We start from the raw sequence: 16,878 nt of genomic DNA, 5'->3' as shown, positions 1-16,878 counted from the left end.
CTCTTCCTTTTTTTATGTGCTTTGAAAATTATTAGGGCAACTTTCTGCAGGTCAGTGTAGCTGGGACTTGGGACTTTTTTTCTTTTGGGAATGATCCATCCCAAGAAGTCTAAGATAAGATATATTTATGCAGACTCACTCCTGGCCTTGTTTTGTAGCTTGTTAGACCCTGTTCTGGGATGTATACATCCTATAAATGGGGTTTGGAGTCTCTTTTGACTACTGTGGTGTTTTCAAAAGCAATGAATGGGGCTGGGGATATAGCTCAGTTGGTAAAGTGTTTGCCTTGCAAGCACAAGGCTCTGGGTTCAATCCCCAGCACCGCAAAACAAAAAAAAAAAAAAGTGGCTTCTAAACATTAGAAATTTATTTTTCACAGTTCTGGAAACTGGAAGTGTGAAATCAGGGTGCCAGCATGATCCTCATGTGGTAGAAAGACAGCAAGGCTACTCTCTGGGGCCTCTTTCATAAGGGTGCTAATCCCATTCAGGAGGGCTGCACCCTCATGACCTTAACCACCTCCCAAAGTCTGACTTCGTGATTCCACACATTGGGGGATAGGTTTTAACATATGGATTTTGCAGGGACACAAGATTCATCCTACAACAGAGGAGTTGAATATTTTCCCATTTAATTGTACATATTTCACAAGGATGTTAATCCTTAAGATTATTGAGATGTGTGCACAGTAAAGTAGTGCAACTATTTTGGATGGCACACTTGATGTCTATGAATTCTCAAGATGTACGTATATCCTTTGCCTCACTAATTCCATTTCTAGAGATTCATCTCACACATACATTTCATACAAGTATACAAAGATAATGTGCAGGGACGTTTACTGTATGTTTTGCTTTATTTTGTCATAAGAAAAACTGTAAAATAATCTTAATGGTCATGAATGAGGTAATAATTAAACAAATTATACTCCATCTGTTCAGTAGAATTGCTTGTGGGAAATAAAGTAGGATCTATCTACACAAATTTTCATAAGAGATGTCCATTAAATTTTGTTAAATATGTAAATGGATGTTAGTACCTCTCTTGAAAATATCTGTAACTTAAAATTGATTACTTTTAAGAAGGTCTATGCTTATTTATTAGTTTATATAATTTTGTACTGTTTTTAAAAAGATGTATTATTTTTCAATTTAACAACTTTTTTATAGCATATGTGGAATAGAAAGTCACGATTCTTCAAGTTCACAGCTACCAAGTGAATGATCTCATGTTACACAAATATCCCTTGGTCATAAGACCTGTGAGAGCACATGACAAGAACAGGTACAAATAGTTAGAATGATAAAATAAGGTTAGTTATTACTTATCACCATATGAATCCAGGAACAGGAGGAGAAGTAGATATGTTTAAAATATGAGATTACTTTCTAACATTTAACTTAAACATTTACAATATGTTTACCTCAAATCTGTATCAAGATAGAAGTGAATCGTAGGGTTTTTGCCTTCATTTAGAAGCAACTCAGAAAGAACCATTCTCTGTCCTGAAAGAGCTTGTGATTTCTGTGCTATATGTAGGAACAGACAGACAGAATCAGATTTTAAATGAAAGGTACATTAGTCCAGGAGCAAAGAAAGTGCAAGAGTGAGGGACATCAGGTAAGTTTTAAAAAAAATTGTTAGATGATTTTTACAAAGTAAATGGATTTCATTTGGAATTGACTAATAGGACGTTATTTTATCCTTAGTAGTAATGTACTGATTTCCAATTTTTCTGCTCTTGCTGTTTAGAAATTGAGCCTTCTGAGACTCATATCCACACTGTGCCTCTAGGAACCAGGACTCATAGGTTAATAGGAAATTAGAAATCAGTGACACCATTCCATCTGAGAGGCTCTGCATTCCTAGCAGCTGACCCTATCTATTGTGGAGAAGGTCATGAAAATGAGTTGGCATACCCCTTGGTTTGGTTGCAGAATATGATGGGGCCTAACCTACTTATACCTGTGGACATCTTATCTAGTGTCACCATCAAATATTTTCACTTATAATTCTATTCATCACATTTTTGAAAATTGATTTTGAGAACTTGATGTTTTCTGGGTCTTATTTCTCTGCTTTTCTCACGTCAGCACCAGTAACTTGCCAGTAGTTCACCTGGTGAGCTTTAGGAGGGCAACTGTTTACCTCCTGGACAAATGGTGTTTATGAAAGGGTCGAAGTCTCTCAAAGTCATGCTTATTTTCTCTAAATCCTTTTGCCTGAGTAGGATCTTGAATGAAGCTGCAGTAAAATGAGAAATGGAACCTAAATTTGACCCCTAGAGTTTGGAAGTTAGGTAAAATTCCATCGCATTGGAATAGTTCTAAGCAAGCAATTTGTTACCCTTTATCCTTTAGTGGAACTGATGAACAGGTGGTTTTCAGAAGATCACTCAGTATATTTAGCTGCTGAAATTTGAGCAACTCAGGGTCTGATTGGCTGCTCCCACCACATGATAATTCGAAGCCCAGGCACCAAGCAGGCTCTTGCCTGGGGTTCTCAGGAGGGGAGAGTTGGGAGAGGATTTGCTGCTGAGGAAGTTTATTTGATAGCTTGAAGGTAAGGCCTGTTTATGTCTTTTTTTCTCCAGTGTTCTCTTAAGAGATGTTCCACAGCTTCCCTTGAATATTTTTCAAAGTTTGGGGTCCTAACTTGGGGTGATAGTGATGGAAATGTGGCCAGGAATGCTTGTAATCCTATTGCCCTACAAAGGCCCTATTAATATCTGACATGTAGCCTGTCTGATCAGAGTCAAGTCCTACCCTGACCAATTTATTGCTTGACCAAGTTGGTTGTCTTGTCCAACAGTGTGTTTTCATTTTTTGCCTTTTTTCCCCCTGAATATGTTAGTATGAAAAAGGACCTCTGTCCTACGTTCCTATATTTATCCCGTTCTGTTGGGCTTCATTGGCCTCAGATGGAAGGGTGGTTTCACTAGCTTAATAAAACCAGCCACTGTGGGGTATTGGTTTACACACAAGCATCTTTGGACGAAGGGACAGCTGCTTCAAGCCATCATCATCTTGTATGGAGGGCCCCACTTGCCGGCGGCAGTCTGAAAAGTCCTTGGGAGATCCTTTCCTTAGTTCCTGAATTAGAAGCACAGGCCAAAGGCCTATAATCTTGTGTGTACTACAACCAATGCTTTAAAGCCTTTGTTTTCCCCTTTCAGGGTTGAACGGAGCTACAGAAACGAAAGAAAAAATCCTTATAAGCCAATGGTTTTCCGGAAGAAAATAACCCCATTGCCTTGAGGTTTCTATTTTTCTCTTACAATTTATCAACTGATTTCTTTTATGTGTTCTAATATGAAGGGTGAGATAAACTGCAGCATGCTAGAGCAGTTCAGAACTCAGTTGGACCCCTTGACATTTTGGTGCTGTGAGGGAAAATTCGAACTTCTAAAAACCAAGCTGACCTTTCTTTTCACTAAGAGTTTTGCTTGAAAATGCTTTTTCTCTAAGTGTTTAGAAATTTAAATTCTCTGTTCCCGGAGTCCAAACTCTCTCACTCACTCACCTTGGTTTCCATGTTCAACTTTAAACTGAATTGATAGTGTAGAAGTAGCAATATTCAACATGTTACTGAGGGAATAGGGAGAAAGAGGTCTAAGACTTCCATTGTTTAGGCCTGTGTTTTAAAGGTGCTCTCTCCATTAGCCTGCAAAAAAATATGTCATTATGTAGATTAGATGGGTTTTAACTCTATTTTTTATAGTGTTATAAGATCATTTCTGTCCTGAGGATAGATGCTAATGTATTTTCATTTTTGTGGAATATGGAAAGTTTGTAGGTGCCACTACTACTCTGGGAAAATGGCAGATGACGAAGAATATGAGGAGGTGGTGGAGGTAAGACTGAAACAAAAAACAAAAACAAAACCAAAAAACACCCACAACAAATAGCAAAGTAGTCCGGGTAATGACAAAGCTGTGTAGGTGAATCGATCATTTAAAAAAAAAATGCATTGCCTATTATAACCTCACAAAGAGTCATCATTAAAGCTAAGAAAGAAATATTTTACATTGCGTTTCACTGTACTTATGTGGGATTTAGAATTGAAAGGAAATATCACTGCTTATCACTTTTGCTTTTCTTTAAAATCAAAAAAACAAAAACCAAAGCATGGGGTACAGGCAGGTTTTACTCTTGTCTCCAAAAATGGCTTTCTTTCCTATCTCCCAACACCAGTGATCAAAGGGACAGAGGTGATGCTGAGGAAGTTCTGGAAACTGAACTGTTTCTTAGTGTCTGCACAGCAATAGAGGAAAAAGAACTCAGTCCTCCTTGCTTCACTTTGTTGTTTGTCTAAGAATGGGTTATGTGGGTTACATATTGAGAATCATCACATGAGATTTTATATATGTATGTGTGCAAATAAGGCCACAGACACACAGAAATAAATTCACCAAGGTCAAAAGTAATAGTTGGAGCCACTTTCCCACCAACTTCATTGTATTTACCCAAATAAGCAAAACTAGCTTGTGCTTTTGAAAGTTGAATAAGTATGAAGACCATAGTGGGTATCTTGACAAATTTCCTCTACCTCATTGGTGGATATCTGACATTTTATAAAGTCATTATTTTATATTCGTATCAACTTATTTTGATCATGTTATAGAACTGTTTTCCTTACCAGTTCTTACCTTCAGCTTCACATTCTAGAAACAGAAATCTAAAGGCTTGGGGCTGTGATCCATATGCATTGCCAGGAATCTGAGAGTCCTTAATAATTTCTAATTAATGATAATAATTTAAATATGGCACTTGAATGCAGTTTTGAAAAGTCTGAGTTTTTTTTTCTTCTTCATTCTTTTTGGTGCTGGGGATTGAACTCAGGGTTTTATGTATATGAGGCAAGCACTCTACTAACTGAGCTATATCCCCAGCCCAATCTATGTTCTTTATTAAGACTGAAAGTAACTGTAAGAGCCACCCCAAACCAAATTCTAGATGAAAGTGCCAAAATTTATCTATGGAAAACTATTTTTGTGACCAATTTCTATTTAGATGATAGAGAAGAAGATTTTTTAAAAAACAAACTGGAATGAATCTCATACACTGTAGTAGTTGGTCTCTGACTTAAATGCTTATGGTCACATCTTCCATATTATCACAATATTATTCTCAATATTTTCACTAGTGAGCATTTTATATAGGTCCCCAAGGATCAGAATTATCACTATCAGACACTAACACAAGTATAAATTAAACTGTATCCCATATGACAACATCAGGAACACTTTTTAGCCTGCTACTTAAATATACCTTGACTTTCTTAAAATAGTTGTGTTCATTTGTCATTGGAAATTGTCCTCAGTGCAGGATCTGATTGATTTAACTAGTCATAAAAATGGAAGGGTCTATTTTTAGGCACCCCATCCGTGCCATTTTGTCCTCATTACTTCTTCTGGGTCTGACCAGCAGGTGCTAGACTAATAGACTGCCTACCATTGAGTGTTGAACTGAGGTCTCTTTGGTCTCAAAAAAGATCATGAGAATGGGATGGTGGCAGATTTGAGAAAATTGGTCAGGGAAGAGTTTAAAAACAGAGGAACTAGCTTTAAAAATATATCTCCTAGGGATCTTGGACATCTGAAATAAAATTTTACTGTCACTCTTAAACTTGGAAAGAAAAAGAAGTAAGGATGGATGTACTCTCTAATTAGTGGCACAGCTCTTTAAAAAAGAGTGAGACTTGGCGCACAAGTTAATGCCAACCATTTGGATGATGCTGCCTTTTAAAAAGCTTATTTCTAAGATATATTTACCAATTTTGAGGGCCCAGAAAGGTAAGATTGGATGGCTCCCAAAGAGCTTCTTTTTCTTGGATGATAATAAAATCCAAAATACTTGGGGATCATTCACTTTAGTTTAATATTTCTTTTCAAGTCACTCGTGCTTTGTGTGACCAAAGGAATGACTCCATGTGGCATTAATATCAATATTTTCTAAAGTGTCCAAATGGTATTTTTCATGCACTGAAGTCACAAGGGCAATTTTCTGTCCTATAAGACTGTATGATTTCTTTTGCTATATGAGAGGATATGCAGGAGAAAAAGAGATTTTAGTAAAACAAAAGCAAAAATCATTAGGCGAATTTTATACAATTGTTACTGCAGGTGAAATAGAGCAGGTGGCTTTTAATAATGGTCAACTACTTTGATGAGAGTTTACTGAACACAAAGGTAGAACAAGAAAGACCATCGAGGAAAATTTGCAATTCTTTTTCCTCCTCTTTCCTCAGTATGTATTTTGGTGTCAGAAATAAGAGAAAGGAAGCATAAAATCTTATGTATTTTTTTGGCTGAGAAAATGAGCCAAGAATTTCATTTTTATCCCTTTCCTTGTATGTCTTGGCCTAAATGAGCTTTGCCTTCTGTTTGCCCAGCAGAGCTGGGTGAGGCTGGGGCAGGATTCCACTCTCCTTACACATCTAAAACAAAATGTCAGCCGGTTCCTATCTGCATCTATTTATTGCTAGTGATGTCAGAAGTAGAACAAAAGTAGACTTATTTTCAGATCCAGGCTGCAGGCACCTTGTAGCCATCTGTGGCAAATAGTAGCCCAAGTGCCCCACATTTTGTGTGGAGTCTTCTCCTTTTTCCTTTCTTACCTTGGCCTTTACAGATTGTCTTTTTAGCACCTGTTTAGGACCATCACACTATTTTTTCCCATTTTTTTGTTGGTACATTATAATTATACATAATAGTGGGATTCATTGTTACATATGCATACATGCACATGACATAACTATAATTTGGGCAATATTGGGGACCATCGCACTATTAAAAACAGTTATCTTTCCAAAAGTACTGTTTAGTAACCAGGGGGATAGATGAATAATTGAGATGTAGATATACTCTAGAATCTTATTTCCATGATCTCCCTTTAAAAATTTATTTTCACACTGAGGTCTTTGTCTTGTTTTGCTAGTAGACATTCTTAGTGTAGTTTCTCTTTGCCCAAACCACACACTCAAGATATTGTTATTGTATTCTTTTCTAGCAAATTCTATCTGGGGTACAATAAGAAACAATGTTACATATCCCAGGAAAATAGCTTTCCCTGACTAAAAACTAAGGTCATCACTGCATCTTTACAGATATCATTTACTTGAGCTTTCCTAAAGCTTCATGAGGAGAAAATGAGCCCCAAGGTGTGATTGGCTCCCTTACCACTTCCTTCCCACAGATATTCTAAACCAACTAAGCTAGTGATGTCACTAAGGGCTCAGTTGAGGTGGGGGGAGGTGGTACCTACTCTGGTTCTCATGATCTTGCCTTTATGCTCTACTTATAGTACTATACAGAGGAGACAATTTACGAAGAGGTGCCAGGAGAGGTAAGACCCAGTCCATACCTGCATGAGCCGCATTCCCACTGAAGTGGAAAGAGCCTTCTCTCTCAGATTCTCAGGCCACAAGATGGCAGAAGGGGGTATCTGAGGGAAGCTCACCCACCTATCCATGCGCAGAAGTGGGTGGTAAAAGAACAAACATTGCTGTTGACAGGTTATCTCACTGTTTTTGCTATTCAAAAAGTCAGCAGCAGATGGTTCCTCCCATTGCTCATAGGGTATTTTTTTTGTGTGTGTAGATGTTGCTGATCAGGCTAAGGTCAATGGCTATCATCACTATGTAATAACCTTGGACTTGTGACTGACATGGGGTCCCTAAGTTGCATTGTATAGTATTGTAGGATACCATCTGTGCACCAGGGACCGTGCCTCCAAGACTTCGTCCCTGATGATGCAATGAAATGTTACTGGGATTTTAGCACATTAGGAATTCTGAGAAAGCCACTCCCATAAATAGTCCAACTTGGAACCTTTTTTTAAACACCAAGTTGAAATTCTTCTCTCATGCTTCATTTTCTGCATGAAGCTGTTTCTCTTTGAGCATGACAGCAGTGATGTGGATGTAGCCATGAGGCCTGTTCAGAGAGCCTGTGTCTATGTAAAAATGAACATCTGTAGATGCTGTACATTGGTTGGTTTCTCATGGTCAGCCATGGATTAGTAATAATGTGCAGAAGCAACCAATTAGCAATGATCCAACAATACTAGAGGGACTTTTCATGAATGTACAACTTCCTTATTAGGTTTCTCTTTTCATAATTGATGCCAGAACTCTTCCTTCGGTACAGATGATATTTGCTCTGAAGGAAATGATACTGTGGGATGGATTGAAGACTTGGCTGTGTATCTTCTTTTCTCACACGTAGCATTTTTAACCTTGGTCTAGATTTAAACTTTGAATCTTAGTTTCTTCTACTATAACCTGTTGTAAGAACCCATAATTTCCCACCTACTGTATATACAGGACTGTCGTGAGGATAATTATCCCATTGTCATTATTATTCTTGTCCATCTAATTATTAGTGCGAATGGCACTTGAGTTCATGTTAATTAACTCAGTCAAGAGAATGGTAAATACTGATAATATTTATGCAATTCATTTTTTTAAAGTTCATTATTTTTCATCTCATTATATCGAGAAGACTGCCTGAATGCCTTCAGAGAATGCAGCTGATTTTTTCTTTATTCATTTAAAAGTTAATGTTAAAGTAAAAAAATCTGAGCTTTATTCAGGCGTCTTAACCTTTAATTCTCAGTCTCAAGATTGCTTTTATTTTATCCAGACAACTTAAAATTTCAGATGTTTATGAATGTTATTTCTGATTTTATCCTTCCTCAACATGTTTGAGTATCTTTCTGCAAATGCAATTTTAAGGCAATGTCACAGACGGCATTGAGGTTTATGTAACATAACGTGCCTTCATACGGATATAGTGTGTGGCTTCCTGTTTTGGCCTGTTTTACACATGGAGAAGTAACACCAGGAATGTAATCTGACTTAACATTAGAATAATATAAAACAATACCATGGCACCACAGTTTTTACTTTCTTAACAATGTTGAATTGAATGTCAAATTTTCAGACAATAACAGAATTCTATGAAACCACAACAACAAGGACAACGTCTGACTATGGGCAATCAGAAACTTCCAAACCTGCCCTGGCACCGCCAGAGCCGGCAAAGCCAGTGGAGAGGAAGAAGGTCATCCGGAAGAAAGTGGACACTTCCAAGTTCATGACCCCTTACATTGAACATAGTCAGAAAATGCAGAATCTTTTTAGCCCAGTAAGTACCCAACTCCTACTGAACTGGTTTTATTATTGAGAAGTTACTGATCTTAACTGACTATTTTGGATGCTGGCTAGATTTTTGTTTCTCAACGCTGTATGAAACAAAAACTTATTGTGCAGAAACACAGACTCCTGCCTTGTGACTTGAATTTCCTTTCACGTATTCATTTGTACCACTGCAGCATCAATGCAAATTATTCCTGAAAAATAAGCACAAGGTCAATTATAAAGCATTTATTGGTACTTAATCACTATTTGCCAATCTTGAATAATGAAATCATAAATATAGACTTCACTGAGGTCAGTTCAGGGAAGCTAGATGACCTATTTAAACTATGAGCAGAATAGACTCTTAAATAGAGTACCTAACAGAGTATAAAAAGGTCTCTAAGGGGTATGCTGTGAGGAAGAACTTGTAGTTTGGAAAACCAAGATCAGACTGGAAACTTATTTGAGATTGAGGATCGGAACGTTTGACTCTACCCCAGAACCATGGTTTTTAACCATGACTGCAGAGTGGAATCCCCTAGGTGCTCTAAAACTGCTGATGCTTAGGTCATTTTAATTTAATTGGGCCAAGGCTTATGTATGTGCAGAAGTATCTTTAAAAGCCTCCCAGGTGATTCTCATGTACAGCCCAGGCTAAAAATCACTGTTGGTTGTTTCTGGTCCTTAAATTCCCATGTACCATTTTATAAGTTACACTGACTGGCAGCAGATTTAGATCCATTTTAATGCACCTAATTTGCTGATTTTTTTTTTTTTTTGAGGTCTTACTATGTAGTTTGATTGCATGTCCTGTGGGGCTTGAGAAACTGAAATATAGATGAGGGAAAGATTGGATTACATAGGACTAAAGTTGATGTCAAAAGTGTCCTGTTTTGTTTGGCCAATTAATATTTACTTTGGGTTAAGTGTTAAATTCTGGCAACTATTGAGTAAAATTGTACTTCACATCCTTGAATGATCTAAGACTTAAGTTTCTAAAAATCAAAACTTATTTATCACTGCAATAGTCAGCAAAGATAGTAAGTTATTTTGTTAATTTATTGCCATAAATCTCATTAATTCAGTCATTACAAACCTAGAATTTCTGAGGTTCTGAACAGAATGTCAGCAAAGTTCTATAATATTTCAAAAGTGGTTAGTAACTAAATCAATAATATAATTTAGATTGTTGACTATTCTCCTCAAGAATACTCTTTGAAGTCTTAATAGTGATAAATTATGCATGCTATTGTTAAAGCAAGGATTCATTGTATAGTTAGCAGAAATAATAAAATTGCATTCCATTTCAAAATATTCCATAATTTAGACTTTTCATTAATTCAGCTGGTGTCTCAGCTATCTAAACCACCGAGGTTTAGTTGCAACTTCTGAATTGAATATTTTTGCATTGTAATAACAATAAAATCTTTTCAGACTTAACTCATTTTCTATATTTATTTTCTAATATAATTGAGGTTCAGGCTTTTTATGTGCACATTCAAACAAAAAAATTTGAGAGACTCATTTTAGGGCATTTCCAAGACAATAATCTCTAACAAATTTCCACTATTTCCAGGACCCAATCATGTGTAAGGGGAATGATTAACAAATCTATTTTAGTTTTTGCTGAGAGGACATGGGACAAAATAAAAACTGTTATAACAGATAATTGTTATCACTTGGAGGATTTTAAAAAAAAATTAGATGGGGATGAGTGTGTTGCCTGACTTTTCTGCTGCTGTCTTATCAGGTTCTAGATGAATATCTGACTTTTTTCCCACTTTAGAATAAATACAAGGAGAACTTTGAGAAAGCAAAAGGACAGCCATATGCCAGTACAGCCGATACTCCAGAACTTCGCAGAATCAAGAAAGTGCAAGATCAACTTAGCGAGGTGGGCTGTGTTGCTGAAACAAAGGAGAGAGAGATTTTGAAAATACATCTAGCACTAGGGGTTGAGGGCTTTTAATATGTGTAGAGAGAATAAGGGATCAAATTACTGTGAGCCGGTCCAGAAATCTAGAGAAAGCATCGACCATAAATTATGTTGCTGTAAACAGGAACACAGAGACTTCTGTAAGCTTGGCTCAGCGATGAGCTTAAGAGGAGACTGAGGTGGAGGCTGCAGTCCTCCACACTGGGGCACAGTGAGGCTGTGAAGGAGCAGGCTGGAGATTCAGCCAGAACACAAAGAGTGGATGCAGGCACTGTGTCCGTCTTTGCAGATCACATTCTCCTAGATAAATTCAGAAACTGCCTTGTGATACAGACTTAGTCCTTGAGTTAATGATCTTTATTGATAAGTTATTCCTTAATATTCTCACATGTTGGAGCTTGTCGTAAACTATAACTGTGCATTATTTCTGCAGGTTAAATATCGAATGGATGGCGATGTTGCTAAAACTATCTGTCACGTGGACGAAAAAGCAAAAGATATTGAACATGCAAAGAAAGTGTCGCAGCAAGTCAGCAAGGTGAGGCCGTGGTCTGGGTGGCTGGCATATTCAACAGCATGGACGTTACCTCTGCTTGTCCTGGAGGAGAAATGAATGGACTGATCCTGCTCACCCATCCCACGGGCAGTCTGAACTAAAGGCCCAAAAACATCAGGGAGGCTCCACAGATAACTGTTGCCCATAGGTACTACTGGTGAATAGAGGATTCTGTGATCTGCCCAAAGAGGCAGCTGCAACTTAGCTCTGGGAGTACTACACAGAATGTAGTCCCAATGTCCTGAGGGCTCTCCTCATTATTTACTTTTTTTTTTTAGAAATTTGGGGAGTTGAATATCTATGAGAAATTTCCCAATTTCAAATGTGGGCAACTCATTCAAAACCAATTTAGAATAACATGCCAAGTCAAAAGAAACCTGTCTGCCACCCAAACTGAGTCATGACTCGTTGCAATCTTTGAAAGGAATCTGTAAAGACTCAAAGTCATGATTTAGCTCAGAAAACTAGAATTTTAAAGTAAAATCTTCCTAATTAGGGGAAGGTCCAGTAGTATGTGGACATGGTCAGCATTTTCCTGGAACCCATTGGCAGCTTTCACAAGAGGCCCCCTTCACTATAGTCCCTCTGTTGTATAAATCCTCAAGCTTTGAGTGAGACATCCAGACATAGTCTTCTGCTCTTTCTGTCTAGGTTTTATATAAGCAGAACTGGGAAGACACCAAGGATAAGTACCTGCTTCCCCCTGATGCCCCTGAGCTTGTCCAGGCCATTAAGAACACAGCCATGTTCAGTAAGGTAAGAGCCCCTGCTCCATCACCACCGCCAGCTTCCTTCATCATCCTACCATTGAAATTTATTGCAATACCTGGTACATTCTTGACAGTCCAAAATACAGTCCCCCAATTTCATGAATAGTCTTGAGACATGTAGGACTGTAGAGGTGGGGCTTGTCAAGGAGGAACCTCGGCTCCTCTCAAGAAAGCTCTTGGGCACAGGGACAGAGAATCCTTTGGGACCCTGAGAACCAGCTGAGAGATTGACAAAGTGCTATTTTAAATTTTTCTGTAGCTCCTGTGCCACACTTTGGATATTCCTGCATAACCCTATTAGAGATTTATTTTGTGACAGAAACTATGGGAAATGCTTCCTGACTTTTGACACTTGTGTTAGCAATTATTTCAAGAAGCAGGTAAAGTTACAGGGAGGAGACAAATCAGACACATCTGCCCCTCTGAAAACAAGGTTTTCAGGAAAAGCAGGACAAGCTGTTAATAAAATGACTTGGGTCTGACGGAAAGGGGGATTACTGTGAATCTTATCTATCTCCGCTCTCAATTTGCCTTTAGTCCCTTAGGCCCTTGATAAATGAGTTCAAAATTGTGCACTTTATGTGTGATCACATTTTTTCATAACTTTTCACTCTTTTCTGATTTAGAAACTGTACACTGAAGACTGGGAAGCAGACAAAAGTTTGTTTTACCCTTATAATGATAGCCCGGAACTGAGGAGGGTTGCCCAGGCCCAGAAAGCTCTCAGCGATGTAAGTTAACTGAATTGGGTTCCAGTGGGATGTGTGGAGTCGGGGAAAACTGGAGTTACACCTTCTGGCCAGATGTTCACTGAAAGTCTTCTTAAAAAAAAAAAAAAAAAAAAAAAGACTACATGCCGTTATTGCAGAAGAGTAGTTCCAGAATCATCGTTTATGATATCTACTTTAAGTTAGATAATAGTATATGCTTTATATTAGGTATAATTTAGTCCAATCCTTTCTTCTAATAGGTGAGGAACTTGAGCTAAAGAGCATATAGGTAGGGCACATAGTGGCAGAACCAACTTATGATCCCCAAACCAGTGTTCTTTCTACTAGATCACGTGTGATTTTTCTTGGCTCTGTTTGAAGTTGCTCTGTGACAGTGGAGTGGCATTTTTTTAGCAGCTATGGAATTACAGCCACCTTCACAAATTCATTAAGTAAGCGGTGTTATACAGGAGGTTTGCGTTGCTGTCCTGGTCATCAAGTCTGAATGGTATTGTGTCTTGTTTCTGCACAGGGACTGATGGATGACCTAATGAAACACGTTTGTGTGGTTATCGCACAAAGAGCTCTGAGTAGTGGTGTATGTAGAGGATATTTCAAAGTTAACAAAAAAATCACCAGTCCTACTTGACAGAATCTTCATATTCTAGTCATTGACAGTGGGACGCTAGAGGAACTTTGAGAGTCCTTAGAATTGAGAGCCCCACTCAGGCCTAGCACTTGCCCTTGTTTTGAGGCACTTTATTTCTTGATCCCTGGATTTGCTGGAAGTCATATTGAAAATCCAAAGATTCCTGCTTAAGGTTTTAGCAGAACTCCATATTATAAAATGACATATTACTTGTTGTTCAAGCTAGACCCTTGAAACTTCTTATGTTCAATGTGAACTTAAGCTACTTGAGACCTAGTGAGATTTACTTCCAATGGGTGTTAGGGTTCCATCTTGTCCTGAACTAAAGTTTACATGCTAATTTGATGATGCCCCCAACTTTTGAGATCTAATTTGTATTGCTTTTCATTTAATATCACCTGCAAATTTAGTGGACACATTTTCTATCCCACTGTCCATGTGATTAAGATAAACTCTAATCTTTCCATAGGGCAGGTGAGAAAATAAAGAGGGCATAAAAAGATCCTGAAGTCACATAGTACATAGAGTGTGGGTCCTTTCTTTTAAGATGAGCTTTTGATTCTGTAGTTCATGAATTCATAACATTGCTATGGACCTTAGCAAGTGATCAGTGACTGTTTACCAAATGTTTATTATGTGTACATACCTAGTAGCCTAGAAAAGTACTACAAGGAGTGTTCTTATTTTCCTCTGAGAATTTATAATTAGGTTGATAAGATGACTGTGTTATATGTCCAACAATAAGAAAAAAGGTAAAAACAAAATACAACAGTCTGATATCAGCTACAAGAAAGAACACATAAGTCATCAGAGAATGCTGTGTGGAGGTAGATCCAGAAGGGCTGGGTAGTAATGAAGAAGAAAGGCATCCCAAGTAGAGACTGTGCTTAGACAGGAGGACAGATGTGAAATGAGTGTGGATATTATGAAATGATGAAAGTAAATGAAGTGGGTGTGAGGTTGCTGGCAACAGGACCTTAAAAATCAGACAAAATATCTTTGTCACAATAGGGGAGGCAATAAGCAGCATCATTAGATTCTTGAGAGGAGAACACTGTGATAAAAGAATGTGGAAAAACTTTGCTAGGCAGCATGGCGAGTTGGGACTAGAAACAGTGATAATTTGTGGAAGTCTATTTTAATGATATAACTGGATTGAATGATGGGGGTAAAGGAGAATAAGAAAGGAATTGTAAAGAGTATTAACAAATGTTAATGATATTGGATACTGGGGATGGAGAGAAAGGAGTCATAGATCAGTTTATGACCATAGACTGATGGTCAGGGTGAATGGGGTATACCTGGTAATGAAGCACTAATGGAAAGAGAAGCAGAGTTGATTTAATGGAAGGAATATTCAGAATAAGACATCCTACAAATACACAGAAATTTAGAATGTTACAGGGATGAGAGATTAGGACAAGAACTTAATATTGAAAAGTCATCAGAGCAAAAGTGGTGGCTAAAGACTTGAAATGTACCAGGGAGGCAGAAGAGTACAGGGTCATGGGCAGAGAGTTGGAGGACACCCACACTTAGGACACCTGGGAAGGAGCCAGCAAAGGATGAGATCAGAGGAGTTGAAGGGGGACCAGGAAATGCCATGTCATGTAAACCCAGGGAGAGGTTTCCAAGAAGACACTTAATCTCCTGTATCTCCCTTTATCCATAGAGCAGAGGAAGGATTAACTCCATAGCACTCTAGTCTTATGGACTTCAAACAATTGATTTAGCTGCATTTTTGAGATATCACAATAGAGAAGATAATGAAGGAGAATATATAATAATGAAATCTTCCCTACTCTTCCTCGGTAGGACCTGGCAGTTAAGGTAGAGCTTTTGTTTTGATTGCAGACCAAGTATGCACTAAGTATCAGATTATCAACATGCTATTAATACTGTTGTCAGCACCACAAACTTCTACAATGATCCGGCATAGAGTCCTAAGCAAGCTTTTGTTCATAGAACATACCACCGGGTAGGCACGTAGGTTTTCAACTAGGGGCTTAGACTTAGATGCTCCCCATCTCTCTCCTGTCTCTTCTTCCTGTGTCCATTTTAACTCTACTTATCATAGTTCCCTTATTATCTAAGTAGAGACAACATATATTACCAATACCAAGCAAGTCTTTTTAAGTTGATCTATTTATTTTTTAAAACTCTCTCTTAATCGTCATAACACTCTTTTCTTGTTTTTCTTTTTTGGTGGTACTGAGAGTTGAACCCAGAGCCTTGCACATGAGAAGCAAACTCTCTACCACTGAGCCACAAACCCAGTCCTTTAAGTTGATCTAGAGTGCAGAGTTCTAACTAGACAGGATTCTGCACAAGGCTCCTGAGAAATTAGAACTTCTAGATCTGACTTCCCTGAAGCTTCTTGACAGAATGTCATTTGTAATAAGCATTTCTCCTGTTTGTGTGTTGCCTTCTCCCTAAGGACTTAGCCAGTCATGGAAAATTCCAGTTGTCCTCTACCTGAAACAAAGTCTTCACTTATTTAAGAGAAATTCAGCAGTGGAATTTATGCCTTTTATGCATTTTTAAAAACTGTTTTGTATCCCAGTTGATTTGATGTTCATGAAAGCTCTTTTTACAAGCACTAGATAGATAGGATAAGATAGAATTAAACTTGGTTAAGACATAAGGTGATTAGAACCATGGAATTATCAATCCTTTTTTTTTTTCTTAATTAATAATACTGCCATGTGGAAGGGGAAAAATCTGTAGAAGTCTCACAGTTGTGTGACAGAAGAGTTGAGATAATCCTCCTGTTCTAACCTCACAGACTCTGTATCTGCGACACACATTCAGAAATCAATCATTGAACATTCCTGCAGGCAGGCACCATGCAGGTCACAAGCACTCCCCATGAGAGGACATTCCTCTGCCATCCCCGAGCTCACTGTCCAAGAGAAACCAGACGTGCAGACAATCACTTACAATGTTATCTGAAGGAGGTGAAGCTCATCTTGAGGGGATCCCTAGAGAAGGACACTGCATCTACCTTAGGAGTCAGGGAGGGCTCATGACATTGAGCACCAGAGACAAAGGAGGGGAAGTTGTGCCATTCCTGAGATGTGGAGAAGCAGCAGCAATTGTCAGACAGATGGGGAGAG

At 38.2% G+C, this 16,878-nt stretch overlaps 1 protein-coding gene across 1 annotated transcript in view; it reads left to right on the top strand.

Annotated features, from left to right (window-relative positions):
* Positions 1-2,501: 2,501 nt before the first annotated feature.
* Neb (nebulin) overlaps positions 2,502-16,878 on the top strand; it is a 207,364-nt gene continuing 192,987 nt past the window's right edge. Inside the window, 9 exon segments of the mRNA XM_047543863.1 lie at positions 2,502-2,562; positions 3,176-3,258; positions 3,789-3,853; positions 7,305-7,346; positions 8,945-9,148; positions 10,928-11,035; positions 11,511-11,615; positions 12,285-12,389; positions 13,030-13,134. Coding sequence (XP_047399819.1) covers positions 3,818-3,853; positions 7,305-7,346; positions 8,945-9,148; positions 10,928-11,035; positions 11,511-11,615; positions 12,285-12,389; positions 13,030-13,134 — 705 coding nt within the window. The 5' untranslated portion in view covers positions 2,502-2,562; positions 3,176-3,258; positions 3,789-3,817.

Source organism: Sciurus carolinensis, chromosome 3 (assembly GCF_902686445.1).
Source record: "Sciurus carolinensis chromosome 3, mSciCar1.2, whole genome shotgun sequence".
Classification (NCBI taxonomy): domain Eukaryota; kingdom Metazoa; phylum Chordata; class Mammalia; order Rodentia; family Sciuridae; genus Sciurus; species Sciurus carolinensis.
Note: the sequence above shows the minus strand (reverse complement) of the source record. Positions and strands in the feature narration are given on the sequence as shown.